The 17,071-nt window shown below is 31.7% G+C and overlaps 1 protein-coding gene across 3 annotated transcripts in view; it reads left to right on the top strand.

Annotated features, from left to right (window-relative positions):
* The window catches only part of LOC124362191 (dipeptidase 1-like), a 71,276-nt gene that overhangs the window by 32,649 nt on the left and 21,556 nt on the right, over positions 1–17,071 (top strand). Inside the window, exons 2-3 of one of the 3 annotated variants that reach the window (XM_046816477.1) lie at positions 3,598–3,694; positions 16,048–16,210. In XM_046816477.1, the coding sequence (XP_046672433.1) occupies positions 3,628–3,694; positions 16,048–16,210 (230 nt within the window). In that variant the 5' untranslated portion in view covers positions 3,598–3,627. Of the gene's footprint in view, positions 1–3,589; positions 3,695–13,379; positions 13,565–16,047; positions 16,211–17,071 lie in introns of those variants that run through there. The other 2 variants (XM_046816478.1, XM_046816479.1) reach the window with 2 other exon arrangements.

Below are 17,071 nucleotides of genomic sequence, written 5' to 3'. Positions count from 1 at the left end.
TACTTTGTACGTAGAGATGTATTATAGTTTTGTTGGTCACGTCTCACGACTACTCCAGCTAAAGTGAGTATATGGCTCGTGTCGCAGAGAAGGTGTTACTACTACTTTGTAGGTACAGATGTATTATAGTTTTTGTGGTCACGTCTCACGACTACTACGTCTAAAGTGAGTATATGGCTCATGTCGCAGAGGCGTTACTACTACTTTGTACGTAGAGATGTATTATAGTTTTTGTGGTCACGTCTCACGACTACTCGGGCTAAAGTGAGTATATGGCTCGTGTCACAGAGGCGTTACTACTACTTTGTAGGTACAGATGTATTATAGTTTTTGTGGTCACGTCTCATGACTACTACGTCTAAAGTGAGTATATGGCTCATGTCGCAGAGGCATTACTACTACTTTGTACGTAGAGATGTATTGTAGTTTTGTTGGTCACATCTCATGACTACTCCAGCTAAATTGAGTATATGGCTCATGTCGCAGAGAAGGTGTTACTACTACTTTGTAGGTAGAGATGTATTATAGTTTTTGTGGTCACGTCTCACGACTACTCGGGCTATAGTGAGTATATGGCTCGTGTCGCAGAGGCGTTACTACTACTTTGTAGGTACAGATGTATTATAGTTTTGGTGGTCACGTCTCATGACTACTACGTCTAAAGTGAGTATATGGCTCGTGTCGCAGAGAAGGTGTTACTACTACTTTGTAGGTAGAGATGTATTATAGTTTTGGTGGTCACGTCTCACGACTACTCGGGCTAAAGTGAGTATATGGCTCGTGTCGCAGAGGCGTTACTACTACTTTGTAGGTACAGATGTATTATAGTTTTGGTGGTCACGTCTCATGACTACTACGTCTAAAGTGAGTATATGGCTCATGTCGCAGAGGCGTTACTACTACTTTGTAGGTAGAGATGTATTATAGTTTTGGTGGTCACGTCTCACGACTACTCCGTCTAAAGTGAGTATATGGCTCGTATCGCAGAGGCGTTACTACTACTTTGTAGGTAGAGATGTATTATAGTTTTGGTGGTCACGTCTCACGACTACTCTGGCTAAAGTGAGTATATGGCTTGTGTCACATAGTATGTGTTTTTTACTCCATTGTAGGTAGAGATGTATTATAGTTTTTGTGGTCACGTCTCACGACTACTCCGTCTAAAGTGAATATGTGGCTCGTGTCACAGAGGCGTTACTACTACTTTGTAGGTAGAGATGTATTATAGTTTTGTTGGTCACGTCTCATGACTACTCGGGCTAAAGTGAGTATATGGCTTGTGTCGCAGAGAAGGTATTACTACTACATTGTAGCTAGAGATGTATTATAATTTTGGTGGTCACGTTGATGTAAGCCCACCAGTGGCACGTTGTTATACCATGTTGTTCATCATAGTATCGGTCGCCATCTTGCCCAATGCTAGCTGTATTTCCTCGTATTACTCAAAAATTATTAGATTTGAATGTCTCTGGTGTTATCACCAGAGACAAGTCTGTGTGTATGTCAGGGTTCCAAAATATATTAAGTAATAATTACAAAATTTAACATCACTCCACACTTTTTGTAAAAGGGATATTTAAAGAAAGTCAAAGCAAGTGACCACGAGATTAGTTTATTAAATGTCACACTCTCAACAATATTATAAACTCACTCACCTTGCAGTGCTTTGATAATTTTAAAAGTCTAAACAATATCCCATCCTTGATTAAATTTCAATATACTATACAACAGATCATTACTTTCCCAGGAGAACTAACACAACCTCCTTGCTTCGAGTCTGATGGTAGAAGAAGGAATCTCCGTACAATACGACGGATACTGATTCAAAACATCACTCATCACTTCTCTCGTTCAAATCAGCATCTTCACGAATAAATTTAATTTAATTCTTTCTTATAATTGTCGAAATTTATCACGTTTACTATAATTAATCAATTTAAGTATTTCTATTTTCTTTTTATTAATTTTTCAAAGCTTTTTATTTAAATTTTTAGCAACATGTGCTTTATGACGTCATAAATTTACAAGTCATTCATACCACAATTGGCTCTTCTGCGTAATTCTATTTAATGTTTTTTGTAAAACACGAATTTTGGTTATATTTACTTCATTTTAATTAATCAAATCTTTTCCCGTATAAAGTTCTATAAATGTCTTCGTTATTAAATAAATCTCAATTCCGACAACATGTGATTCACTGATGTCACAGTCTGCCGATTCATTGACGTCACAGTCTGCCAATTCCCCGCGAATATTCAAATGTCGTAATTTGACCTGTTACAACGTCTAACGACTACTAAGGATGCCCTAAACTCTGTACATGACTATACATAGCTGATATATACTGAGTGTAAACTATACTTAATTCATAACATAATTAATGATTTGTGAGACAACTTACAATATGCTAATACAGACTTTTTTATTAAGTCAAAAATTAATAAACAAATGATTAAGTAAACATTACTGAACATCGTAAATGTAGCAGACATTTTCAGGCATTCTGACTTATTAGATTACTCAACATCACTCAGCACAGAGCCTCAGTGAAAGTGTTAACTACATGTAATATAGTTAGACAGTTATTGTACAGTGATTTAACACATTGATTGCAACATATGTCGTAGAGCTTACTGACTCATTAAAGAAGTCAACATCACTCCTCACAGAGCCTCAGTGAAAGTGTTAACTACATGTAATATAGTTAGACAGTTATTGTACAGTGATTTAACACATTGATTGCAACATATGTCGTAGAGCATGCTGACTCGTTAAAGAAGTCAATATCACTCAGCACATAGCCACAGAGAAAGTGTAATTACATTTATTAAAGTTGGACCGTTATTGTGTACTGTATCAAGCATTGTACTGTACCAGTGTAGGGCTGCAGAAAAATTGTTAACTGAATTGAACTCTACACTATATCCTAATAACTATAACTACACTAATAAGAATAGAATTTCATCGATTCATACTTTGAAATAAATGACATGCCAACATGAACATTTTCTTATTGACTCATACAAAATACTATAGCAGTTTTAAAAGTTACTGTCATATTTATAAATTTCTTTTTAATGGGTATAATGTATTAATAGAGTAAAAAAATAAAAAAATAAATTGTAATGTATGTTTGAAAATCGATTACAATCCATTCTTTAGCTACAATAAATTTCTTTCTATGATAAAAGAGGAAGGGCGTGACAAGGAGATTGTAATTTCCTTAAAACCACCACTGCTTGGAATCTAAGTGAACAGTTGCAATGCGGAAAACTGAATCTTGAAGAAGGAGATCATTTTTTCTACAAACTAAAAGGTCTATAAACATTGTTGGATAATTTATGTAGTTACTTTATACTAGTTCTTGGTAATAATTTGATAGAGCATCACAAATCATTGCCAATAATCTCTAGTTGGCAGCAATATCTTCAGCATTTCCTCAAGAAACATATGATTTACGTGAGGTTTCCAGCAGATAATTTACACATCTTCAAGGTTAAATGCAGCATAAAGAGGAAAAGTTATATTAAATTCTGTAAGTACAGCATGTTACAGTGTATTGACCAGAGTGAGTTAAGAGGACTGATAGTGTTTCAGGTGATAAGCCGTTGATAACAGGAGATTGTGATGAGTTATTACCCCACAGAGAGGCGTGGTGGCTGCATGGAGTCCATAACCAGGTGCTGTCGGCAAGGTGAGTGTTGCATTAAAGATAGTTTCACAGAACCAGGTTACTGTTGTCTCTGTTGTTTTAAATGCTGAGTGTTTTAATAGGATATAACAAAGAAATATTTATAACTTTTCCGCTTTATAAGAAGGTATTAGTGGTCATGCAATTGATGATACTCTTAAATTCAAGGTTAATACTGTCTTATCTGAATTTGTGAACTAACTTGATCAATTACATTTTATATCTATTTAAATACAGTTCAGGGTCATTTGCAACCTATAAATTGGGTGAATTCGAGAAATATTTGGGAAACATTACAAAATAAATCTATAGTATTTAATGTGTTGAAAAAAATCCCTCTACAGTAGTAATAAACACTAACCAATAAAGTTTATTATGCAATAAAACATTTTAGAAAATGTTTTATTGCACCCCCAGAAAACTCATCTTAGTCTTGCCTAAAACTTATCACTGTAAAAGTTTCCATTACGAGAGTAGTGGCATTATAGTATTTCTTGATGTCTTCCTGTACCATATTAAATACAAGTGTATTCATAGATTAACCATACTTGCACACACAGTACCTACACTTAAATGTTTAGCCAATTTTTATAATATTTCAAAACCTCAATCATGGCCTGATCAACCAGATTAAATTTTCAAATCTCTTATTTATTATTTTTATTGAGAAGTTTTGTTAAGTTTAATTCTGTTCACAGACCATTTTCTTAGAATAGATTTAGAAATTTGGTCCATACACACATCTGATTAGAATCTATTTCCTTTTCCGGTATTGTTTTACTGCCATTTGATAAAGATAAAACATTTTACAAAGTGCTGATATTAATTTATGAGCACAACTGTAATGATTTATTATGATTAAAATACATTACAAGAGACAGCCACGTAAATAAATTATTCTTGGATTTTCCACACCACTTGAACTAGAAGGGTTCTTAGAAAATGAAAGCTGAAAAAATATAATTTTATTCGTTGTCAAGGTAGCTTATGTATTTCTTTTTTAGCTGTAAGTATGATTTATTAGCATGTTAATTTTTTAAATAAAAAGAAATAACGTACGGAAATAAGAATAAATAATTAATTATAGGGATCCAAGCAGGGGACAATATTATGATATATAACTCAATACCAAGAAATTGTTTATAAAGGAGCTGATTCTACATGAGTCACTATTGTCCCTAATCCAGGTCTCATATCTTAAACCAATAACTTGTGTTCAATCTTCTAGACCACTTTAAAACAATTTCAAGGTTATTCAGTTTGATGACAGTATTGCAATAGTAAAATTTTTTTACTCGAGATGTAAAGCAAACAAATATATACTAGAACCAATATAAAAAGAAATATATAGAATATAAATTAATCATCCTTTGAGTTTCCCTTGCAAAATTCTCATAATTTTGTAATATTTAGATGATAAAATTAAAAATTAATCTAATTTAATTTCTTTTTAATAAACAATAATATTATTGAAAATAATTAAAAATTATTTTTTTACATGTTAACTAGCAGTTACCCGCGACTTCACACGCATTTTTCAGTTGAAAACTCTGACAATATATTCATGTATTCTTTATCTATGACATAATAAACACTCCTGAGATAATCGATAGTCACTCAAAGCTATTCCAATCTCCTGATCCATTTTAGATTTAAGTTTAAAGAACAGTGTTTTGGGGTCCTGAAGTCGTAAAGTGAAACAGTTTTTATAAGATTTGTATTCCCTCCAACATTCCAAAATAATTTATTGAAGTGCTCTGACGATTTCAGTAACAATAAGATTTAGCCTTTTTATCCCAATGACGAAAGTGTATCGTCCAACTAAAAAGTTGCTGCGGTCAATATGAGTCTGTTCTGGTCGTTTAAATTCACCCCCGGTCTAATCTATTTACAGTTCCACAATTGATTTATGCTGTTGCACTAACCAAAACAATGGTCTCATATGTTGGTTTTGGAATTCAACTTATATTAAATTTTGGTGATTAAGTGATTTTTATATTTTTACAGATCAATAAATATGTATAAGGGATATGTTATCCCCATTTGCTTTTCAATAACTACAGTAAAATTTCCAGACACAATGTTAAAGGAGCTAACCAAATTTGATTACTATATGTACAAACATTCACAGCTTTATTTAATGAGGTAGTTTTTATAACAGCGTATAAATAGCATTTCCATGGCATTAAATGGATTATTGGTCATTGGTGCAATCAAAATTTAAAATTAGATAATAATTCGTCTCTGCAATCTGCATTACACTACACTGATCAAGCAGTTTACAGTAATTTAATAGTTACTAAAATTTCAATCTAAACAAATGTTTCTGCCTCTTTGATGAACTTCAGCTGAAAGTGTTAACAACTGAAAGTATCAGTTCACTTTGTATTATGTGTCATAGCGCAATCTGCCGGATCCAATATAAAACACTCTAACATGAACAACAATTTATAAATAAAAAATTAATTAAATAAACTATTTAAATCGGACCAAATCATGAATCTAAATCATTCTTGAATCCCCTTCAACACACACACAAAATTTCATCAAAATCGGTCGAGTCGTTTAGGAGGAGTTCAGTCACATACACACGAACACAAGAAATATATATGTATATAAAGATTACCAAAACTAAGGACACAAAAGTGTTGGAACTCCTCAACTTTATCCCTTCTGCAGTAAACATATTGACCAAAAATATTTTTTTAAATGTTGAAAAATTAAAAACTTTTAGATATTTCAGATTATATTAATTTCTATTTTAAAAATACAAAATATGTACATATTAAATTTGTCTAAGGTTAATGAAAAAGAAGTGATCATGCTCACAGATTCTTATAAACAAAGTACACTTTGGTGTTAAGTGTAGCCTACTCATATAGTACTTTATCCTGTTTGATATTTTTGTAAATAGGATTTTGAAAATTTGTGCTTTAGCTGAGAACATTCAAATAAGAAATATAATATTAATTAATTTACTGTTTTTTTTTTCTAACATATGTTTAAATCTTTGATGTAAACATTTACATTACACCACATCTGCAATTATTGTTTTACTAAATCTATATTGACGTTAAGATAACCTAATGAAATAAATTTTGTGTTTTTTGTGAAATATTAATCCTCAATAAATGGGGCCTAGACTGCAAATTAAGTTATAAATGATCAGTAATATGGTACTTGACTGGAATACAGCTTTTTTCAACGATTATACTACTTTCTACAGGTTATATTCTCAGTGTTTTAAACATATTATTCATTACAGATGAAAATATACAGGGTACTAAAAAACATCGGTACCTATTTATTGTGTTTTATTTATTGTGTTATAAATTTATGACATAATTTGCTAATTAAAAAAAGTGAGTGAAAACACATTGGTTAGTAGAGTGAAACGCCGCCTACCGCATCAGAATACGACGATCCAGTCAGAAATGGCAGCGCATAATGTACTTCACAATGTGTACCTAAAACAACCCGCCATTTCTGATTGGATAAACCTTTTGAGATGCGGTTTGCGGCATTTAACTCTACTAAGTGAGCTCTTTCAAATGAGGTATCACTCGACCCATGCTTCAATTTAAGATTTCCATGTTTTCCTCTGTGGGCCGTCCCCCCATGGTTGGCATGTCACGGTAATAGCAAGAAAAAATAATTTACATAGTCATATGACACTGTGCAAAGTTTATAGTTGTTATCTCCTATGGTTTTTAAAATATTAAGCCGTACCCATACTTTTCAAACACGCTGTATAAATAACATTGCCACTTTTCAATTGTATTTTAAGCATTTCTGTAATCTGTAATGCTTTTTGGAATCTCAAAAATTGCTGCATCACGTTTTGTTGTATCTACATCTTGAAATTGTCATCCTTTCAGATGATATTTAACTAGGGGTACAATTAATAAAAACAATTCTTTTTCAGAGCACTGGATGAGATCTTGAGCAGCAGAGAAATTAGCTTCTTTTTGCTGTGGAAGCAATTTCTGGACAAACTTAGCAGGGATACCTTTGAAATTTAAATCATTGTGGGCAAAGTGTTTGAATTGAACCAACACTGATTCCTAAATCCTCACTAACTTCTACAGTTAATCAGTTTCATCACACATTTTCAAGACCTTCTTTAATATACTTAACAACTTATAAAATTGTATACTACTCATACAGTCATCACTGTAGTCAAAAGCATGTAGTAACGTTTCATAAGTCTCTTTACAAGTATCTCCAAGCGTATGATGAAACTGGATACAAGTGTTGTGATTGATTTATCCTGACGTACAGGTATCAAAGTGCAATGAAGATCTCAATAAGCGTAGAAACAAAGTGGTGCTGTCACAAAGCTAATCAATGTAGATTTGCCTTGTAAATAATTCAAGCAGAGTACATGTTCAACTCTGCCAAGTTTGATTGTCCTGCAATGGCTTATCAGTGAAGATATAATACCTATGTAAATACTTTTTGAATGGAACTCAAATTCATACATACTTAAATCTTATATATGAAGCAGCTAATTACATGTATAAAATCTTTATATCAAAAACATATCCTTGCAGCATTGCATTTCTTATAGATATTTTCAACTTTAGAGGCCCATGGGGTGGAACCCTTAGGTCGAACAGGAAAAATCAATTTTTAGTGTGCCTGTAGGGTCTTAGATAAACTTATACATTATATATGACATTTCTTGTCCCTGTATTCTAAAGAGATTATTATATTTTTCCTACCTTGGCACACTTAAGACTGTCAGACACATAAATAATTGTTATATCACCGTCAGACAACTAGATAAAGTAACCACTTTAAGAGTTTATATATGGTTAGCTGATGATGGTTTAATATTTATTTCATGCCTGATTGTTGCTTTAGACAGTTTCAAGGTAAGAAAAGTAGGATCTGAGAAAACAATATTATAATTTCATACTTATAACCCTTTTGGAAAATAATAATTGCTCATATAACAAAAATAATACCCTGTATTACATTAGGGGATTTATAGTAAAAAATATGTTCTACCATTTAGTGAAGAATGTTTTGTTACCATCCCATTTTGATCTCCATTAAAACTAGAGTGATTGAATTTTAATTCTTTCTTAAGGGAAATTTATTTACTGATTTCAAGAATAACCAGGTTCTGTGGTTATACAAAGCAAATTAGCTCTCAGGTCGTGGATTATAAAGCTATAACCTACAGTAATGTTCTTTCCACATATCTGGAGCTGAAAGTACATTTCATAAAACTGACAATCCACAGATTCTCAAGTGTATCTTTAAAATTACAGTAATTATATATAACCGAAAATTATGTTATGTTTATAATTGAGGTAATTTACAATTTCAACACTATAGGATCATTTATGTACTGCCCATTTTTACTTATCTCAAGTACATAGTATAAGAGAAAGTGTAGTGACTGATAGAGCAGTAAATAGATTTTGATTTTTGGTGGAAACATTCATTTTGGGGTGTGTGCTAAGTGTGAGTAAATGGATTTGTATGTTTTTACATCTTAATACAATGTGTGCTTATATCCACTCGTCTGTATGATCATGGCCACTGTTAAAGATCATACAAATAATCTCTTTTCAATTAAATTTGGCATAAAGAAGTACTTTGTTTAGAGTTTGTTTTGGGCCATAGAAGGATTGTGATAGAAATAGGATTTTTGAGATATTTGCCATTGTTCAGGTTATAAGAAATCAGTAATATTATGTTTCGAGATCTGCAATCTCGTCTCTTTGTTCATGAGGTAGATAACTAACCTAACACTTGACTAAACTAGAATAAACAAATCACACTAGAGCCATGTAACATATACATAAGTCAAGAATCACAACTAACATGTTTGTATGATCTCCATACGTAGTATCTCTAAAACATGCACTTCGTATAAAGCAAACACTAATTATTGAAACCAAACTAAACAATACAGGTCACAATAGGCCTGCAATTACCAACCAACCATTGAAAGTTGTAGTTTTATAACTAATACAGTTAGTCAATGTCATTGTGTTTTGTGTGTTTATGAACTGTTATCTACTAATAAATTATTACTCCATCTTACAAAGTAATTTAAATACACACACATTTTACAGACTAACAACATTAGACTTATTTCTTGCTTTCCTTTTTAATCAATAAATAAACGTATAGGGTGGTTTAGGGTTCAAATCATTGATTTGAAGTGACAAATTAGGAATGATCAGTATAGACTTCAAGAATATTTGTCACTTTCAACCGAACAAATCTAACTTGGTCATACATTACCTTAGTAATTTCTTTTGTTAAAATAGGCCACTTACTTGCAATATTTCAACTATATTTTATAGTTTCCTGTAATACATTATTTCAGGATTTCCCTATGACAATTCAGTTCTGGACATACATTTATATTAGATTGGTAGCCGTGAATAAAATGACTAGATACTGTTATTTAGGTGATGAAAGCAGATCGTATACTCTTGTTTGACTAAATTAGATGAGCTCTTTTTGCATTAAGTAAAATCTTACTAGATTTTGTATTTGTTTGCGATTTCTAGCATTACACAAGTTGAGGAAAATCATAAAATTTGTTATTAGTTCAAAAGTACATTACTTTAATAAGTCAAATGCTTAAATTAATAATGCTTTCCTTGCACATGATTTGCATTTCATTGGTATCGGATTTATAAAGGATGTTTCATGTAAGGTGTCACAAATCAACCCTTGAGAACAATTCAAAAATTTTTTCATGAAGTTCATAAAAAAGTTACAGAGTGTGCCAAAAACCGTGATTTTCTAACATATGTAATGTTATACATCATTTTTAAATCTCCTTGTAAGCTAAACACTTTGGAAAATACAGAGTGTTGTTACATTCTTTTGTTTTTAAGTGGTTGCTTGAAAAATTTGAAATTTAAGGATTCACATAAGCCATAATTAATGCAGTTGTGTGTATAAACAATATGTATTTCAATATTTACTTTCGAGAATGTATGCAAAAAATGTTAAATTTGTCATATATCAGAGCATTGTCTCTTGCTAGAATTCTAAGAAAGTTTTAAAAGGGAATGCCGTTTTATAATCAGATTTTGAGTCAAGTCTAAGTAGATTAATGTCAAATCCAAGTTTGTAGCAGAGGAGTCGTTAATAGTTTTTAGACATTTTTCTTCTTTCTCTTAGCAAATGTTTAAGAATACTAATTCCCTGGTAATAATGATGAAGTTTACAAAGTGCAGAATATTATGTGAAGTGGTTGTTGCACTTCTTAGAGTTTATTATAGCCAGATAACTTTATCTTTAATCAAGTCTGAATTTGTCAATAACAAGCACACTAAGAAAACACCCACCTAAGAACAAAGTTACAAACTCCCATGTTCACCATATTAGAAGGTGTAACCTAAAAGGAATAACCTGATTGTAGACTTCATGATCAAGGCAATCTTGAAACTGATGAAGTACTGTTCTGAAATTTGATACCGCAGAATCTTTGTTTATGCTTTAATTTGATAATGGTTGTGGGAGTTTGGCTCTATCTATTGGATTATTCAATGATATGGAACACTGCAGTGGTTTAGGTGTTCCTCTTTACGGTAAGGTTCACCATCCCATGCAAAGATTGTAGAAGTCATCATCCCCAAATATTATTGCAGGCTACCATTCCGAATTGGTTGCTTAATTCAAAATGTTCTTACTCTTTAACAGTGGAGATCATCTATATAAGAAGTACATGTGATTGAAGTGGGGAACCACGGCACTTCATAATTTGACTGATGGTTCTGAACTTAAGGTATTTGATATCACACCACCTTAACAGTCTAAATGAACTCTTGTATTGGCTGTAGATAATTTTCAATCTTTGTCACTTTGGATAACAATGGTAAATTTACCTCATTAGTTAGTTCATTAGTTTTCAGTGCTTTGTAGGACTCCTGAAACTATAAACTGCTAGAGTTCATTTCAACTTCTGAGGTGGGCAATAGACTCTCGAGGCTTCATTGCTCAGCAATAGGACATCCCTTAGAAGAAGGTGGACTCTTCCTTCCCTTTTTTTGGATTAAGTTCAGTTCGTTCATGTAAACAACACTCTTCGAACAAGAATAAAGTTGCAAAAAGAATACATCACTTAGATAGTTGTCATCCATTGGAGACTGCTCCACACGTTTCCTCAGAATGAAAGTGTTTGTATTAAGCATCATGATGTTGTATGTGAAACATTAGTGGTGGCCTTATCTGAGACCAGACGGATTTCAGTACAAGAACATTGTTTGGCATTATTGAGGAATGCAGTAACCTAATTTGTTCTATACCTTTGCACCTCTTTAATAGTGTTCTTGCTTTAAATCAACAATGTCTGTGGATGTACAAAGGATTTGGCTGTGGTATTAATGGTTTGCACACCATGAAGTATCTAGACGATGTTACTGAAGTGGTACAATCTCAATATGAATAACATCATATTTTCAAATTATATGACTGAGATAGTGATCATTTTATATAACAGAATTCATGTTAATTTGTATCTTACTAATATTCCGTAGGTAAGTCTCAGATTGTTAAAAATATTACCCGTAGGATTATCAAAGACAGCCATAACAAATTTAACAGAATGACCATCAGAGTTGTCGGAGCTGGCACGGGTTGGGCGTGTAAAGTTAGGTGAATTAAAAGTGGTAAGTATTGTGAGTACTAGAGTTTTTTACAATGCTTTAATTACGTTCACAATAAATTCTGATTTGCCATTGTGCTGTGGATATGGTAGCAGTCACATTAGCACATCACCTTGAATGCAAACTGGCAAACAGACAATAATTGTTAAACTAATAGCTATTACCAAGTCCACTCATTAATTGCCCCACCTTACCCGTTCTCTAGTATTGTTGTTCTAACATTGTTTCAAACACAGTAGTATTATTGTTTGTGTACATCGTTAAGTCTACTTTTTTTCAAGTAAACAAATTAAATATATTTATTCCATTCCTAATGAGATGACTGAGATTCAATTTAGAAACGTTTTCTAAGGTTCTTAACATAACCTAACGTAATTCATTTTATTTTTTTATTGCTATTAGCATCATTGTTATCAATCTTAAATTAAAGTAAAAGTACATTAATTTTTTGAATGAATAAATGAACAGATTGTAGAATAAAACAATAGGTCTATGACCATAAATCTATAATAAACAATTAAAAACTCCTACAGTGTTTTAGAGGTAGCCATGCTGTAGTAAATGCTCACTATTATCATTAGACTGTTCTTGAAAAAGAGGCAAGAGCTTGTAAGCTTTACTCCATTTTTTAATTTTAATTTCAGCCAATTGAAATTTTTAAATGAGGTGATAAAGATTATAAATATTTCCTGTGTATACACATAGTAAATACATCATCCAAATAAATATGTACATCTTATTCTTCTCAATTAGTTCTCTTGTTTCACCATTTTTTACGTTTTAATAAAGATTTATTTTATTTATTTAAAAGGTATCATTGTGAATCAGGTATAGCGGCATTATATAATTTGCACTCTAATAAAGACAAATTATGCCAGTTTCAATAACTGTTCAGGGACATAGGGACTATAAACTCACACATTTAGTTAGTTACAACTACCAGTTATCATTTAAGTTTAATTGATCATTACAGCTCAGCTGACTGTTTTTTATTCTGCACTGATAAGAGATTGCTTATAAGTTTTTATTGGATAGAACACATTGATGTATAAAATACCTTTGTATGTACTTAATCCACACAACCATTGTGCAATTCTTTATTGTTATAATGGCAAATTAACCATGGGTGTATCAGCTGTACTGAAATAGATATTTCTAAGAACAAGAAGAACTCCAGGAATGCCCAGAAAGTATAGTTTTGTTGTGTCTGAACCAGCAGGGATATTGTGTGAGTAAATCACTGATTATTGCCAGTACAGGTGATGTAATGGATTGTTAAGTGATAATATAAATATATTATAAAGTATAAATTGAGTGCAAAATTATCAATTTTACAAACTATAAACTGAAGCAAACACTGATGTTTTAGAATTTATCATTCTTGCATTACTTCCATTTTCTGTGTGTTATTCCAAATTTACATATTGACAATCATGTACTGTAATTAGGAATCAAATCATCTAATTTTCAACTCAAGTTTTCTCAAACAATTTGCTGATGATAATATTCGTTTCATAACTTATGGACTAGTTCAAGCAGGACAAGTTTAACTTTTGGAATGTTTTTAGGATTAAGTGTAATGCTTTTCTCCAGACATGCTTAATTTTTCTAAGTTCACAGCCAGTTTTGTGACTAGCATTAAAGTTTTCTGGTTTGCCTTGTGTTCACACACACACACACACACACACACATACACATATAAATTTTCAGATTATATATTATAACTACCGTAATTTTTAATTTATTCATACTAAACCTGATACAGAGACAGTACCTAAACATATATCAAATAAGTTAATTAACTAGCCTCAACCAATAAAAAGTTTCAAGTAGTGGCCATCTAAATTTTTGCAGTCTTTTATCTTATATTTATCATTACCAAACTCTCAACCATGTGAAACCTTTTTAGAAACTATAAGCAACTTTTATTATAACAGATCAATTGATATCTTCGAAGGTTCCAAGATCGCAGTCAATCAATCATTGGAAAAACAATGGTTATATATAATTTATTAAGTATCGTGGCAGCGGAAAAGTATTTTTGAAATCTTTGGTCATTTACAATGTGTGTTCTTACATGATATTTTTGTACTTTGTAAGTATTATGAGTTTATTATGTCACAGTATGGTACAAATTAAAATGCTTCAAAATTAGCAATGCACCCTGAGTTTGATATTTTGATATGATAAGCATAGTACATTTCTCTTTCGACTGTGCCGTAAAGGATATTTATATTTTAAATACATATATTGCTTTTGTTATTTTGTATTTTATTATTAATTAATAAATCATTAATTTAAAATATCATGGTAGTTACAAACTAAAAGTTAATTTACAAATAATTTGTCTCAAGTTGCACTTGGTCTGAGAATGAATAGTCCAATTTACACCCAACTCATTATAATGTCTGTTTGTATTTGCTTGGTAAAGTAAGATAATCAAGCATAATAAAGGTTTCCTTATTCTAGTACATAAAACCAAATCAAAGATTGTGCATGTGCAACCTTGGCAGGTTTATAAAGATATGGGTAAAATGGGCACAATATACTTGAATTCGTTTTGCAAGCTCAACAATTTGGTCCATGGAGGTCCAAAAATTTGAAAGTGTAAAACTTTAATGTAGACTCATAGCAGTATGGTCAAAAGAGGTATACAATTTTAAAATAATTGTCTTCTCTTACTGAATCTGAATATGGTTGAGTATCAAAAGACAATATTAGTGAGTAATGAAACTCATAATGGGGATATAATACCATAGACTCAATTGGGGAACAAAATAAGGCAATTTTTTACCAAATCCAAACTTTCTTTTAATTAATTACTAAATTAAATTTATTTCTGAACCGTAATTACAGATCCATGCACAATTACATTTGAAACCACCTACAAATAAATGGTAAAACATGGCATTTTTAAACTTTGGTAGACGAGTAAGTTATTAAGAAAATTTTCAAGGGTAAACAAGTTTTAAATTCTATGTATTATTCAAAAGTTCTAAGAAAATGCAATGTGTGTTCCATAAGAAATTTTAAAGCTTGAAATTTTAAAATTATTCTTAATTCATATTTTTAATTAGCTTATCACTAAAAAGTAGGTGAAGTCCACTATATAAACTTTTTTGTACACGTAGTTGTTTTGAGATACCTGGTACCAATTGTTGCAGTTATGATGGATACCCTGTATATAGAAGCCTAATATTTAAAAGAAGCAAAATAATATTGTATTATTATTCTAATCTCCTTTGAAATATAAAATGGTGATATATTTTGGCGAGAGGACTCAAAACCAAATTCTGGATACACCTCTATACTGCCTTTTAGGGTTTTAATAAAATGCAATAAAATAATAGAGATTTATCTTTTAATTTTGGAAATTTTGTAAAACACAATTATTTTTCACTTTGAAATAGTGAAATGGTTTTTTTTATTAATGTTCAACAATCTATCTAGTGTTTCCACTTTCTGCAATACCTCACAAATAAAATTTATATTTGGACTGGTTAAAAAGACAGTTACTGTATTAATACTATTGGTTATCAGTTTTATTTATATTTTACCTGTAGGATTAATTTCAATTATTTTTTCAATTGGAACAGAGAATTGTTAGCTTTATCCTTTTGTTTCCTCTCTTAATTATTATCCCATAAAAGACCAAGCAGTTTTGAAAGATAGGATAAAGATTTATCTTAATAAGTTATGATGGTGTTATAGCGTACTTGTACCCAGTGGATAGTCGCAAGCTGCTCTATGTGGTTGGAGGAGTGGTAGGAGTCGTTCTGGTTGTTATTATCTGGTCAAGTCTCTCCGGTGGTTCATCTGAAACCGGACCTCAACCAGGGAGCACAGTCCTACGGCAAGCTCCGCTGATAGTTGGGTAAGTGTTGCCACTCCACTGTTTTCAGAAATATAATTTTCTCTTTGGCTCTGGAACAACTTCCAAATTTGGAGCACTGAGTGTCACAAGCAAATTTGAAACCATGTTTGAATTAAAAAGCAAGCAATATTGACGAAACCTAAGCTATACATTGTAGTTATTTTTAGCCAGTTTCGATAAAAATACTCCCTTCAATTGAAAGTAAGCAAATGTCCTATGTGTTAATGCAAAAAACTCTCAGAGTATGAACATAAACTTTGCACTGTCATGAAGGAAATTTGCATGCACATGAAGTTTCAAACATCAGACAGGTATTATAATTGTGCAGGCTGCAAATCCCCAAAATGGTATGAAAAATAAAATAGTTTGATAAAGTTACAAAAATGAAGTATTACTACAATATATATTAATTCATCAATGAAAAACCAAGTTTTTATGATCGAATCTAGTTCTATTGTTTTTCAAAATATTCTCCATTAGGATTAATACAATTTTCCATGAGTTTAAACCAATTTTCAAATCACTTCTTACACTCCGACTGAGGTAGCTCCAAATGTGCTTCTTCTGGTGTTATAAATTGTTGACCATTCAGTTTTTTTTTATGTGCGGGAACAAAAAGAAGTCATTGATTGCCAAATCAGGGCTGTATGATGGACAACCCATCAACTCGACCTTCTGGGTGGTTAAAAATTCTATTACTTGAGCAGCGATATGGGAGCTTGCATTGTCATGATGAAGATTTCCCAACTTCTCCCAATTAACGTTTTCCCAATTTCTCCAATCACTTCTAGCAAACAAATGGTAGTGTACCATTCAGAATTGACCAATGTACATTGCTCTAATGCCACTGTTACCACATGA

Source organism: Homalodisca vitripennis, chromosome 5, assembly GCF_021130785.1.
Source record: "Homalodisca vitripennis isolate AUS2020 chromosome 5, UT_GWSS_2.1, whole genome shotgun sequence".
NCBI lineage: Eukaryota > Metazoa > Arthropoda > Insecta > Hemiptera > Cicadellidae > Homalodisca > Homalodisca vitripennis.
The sequence above is the reverse complement of the archived record's forward strand: the minus strand, read 5'-3'. Positions and strand labels throughout refer to the sequence as shown.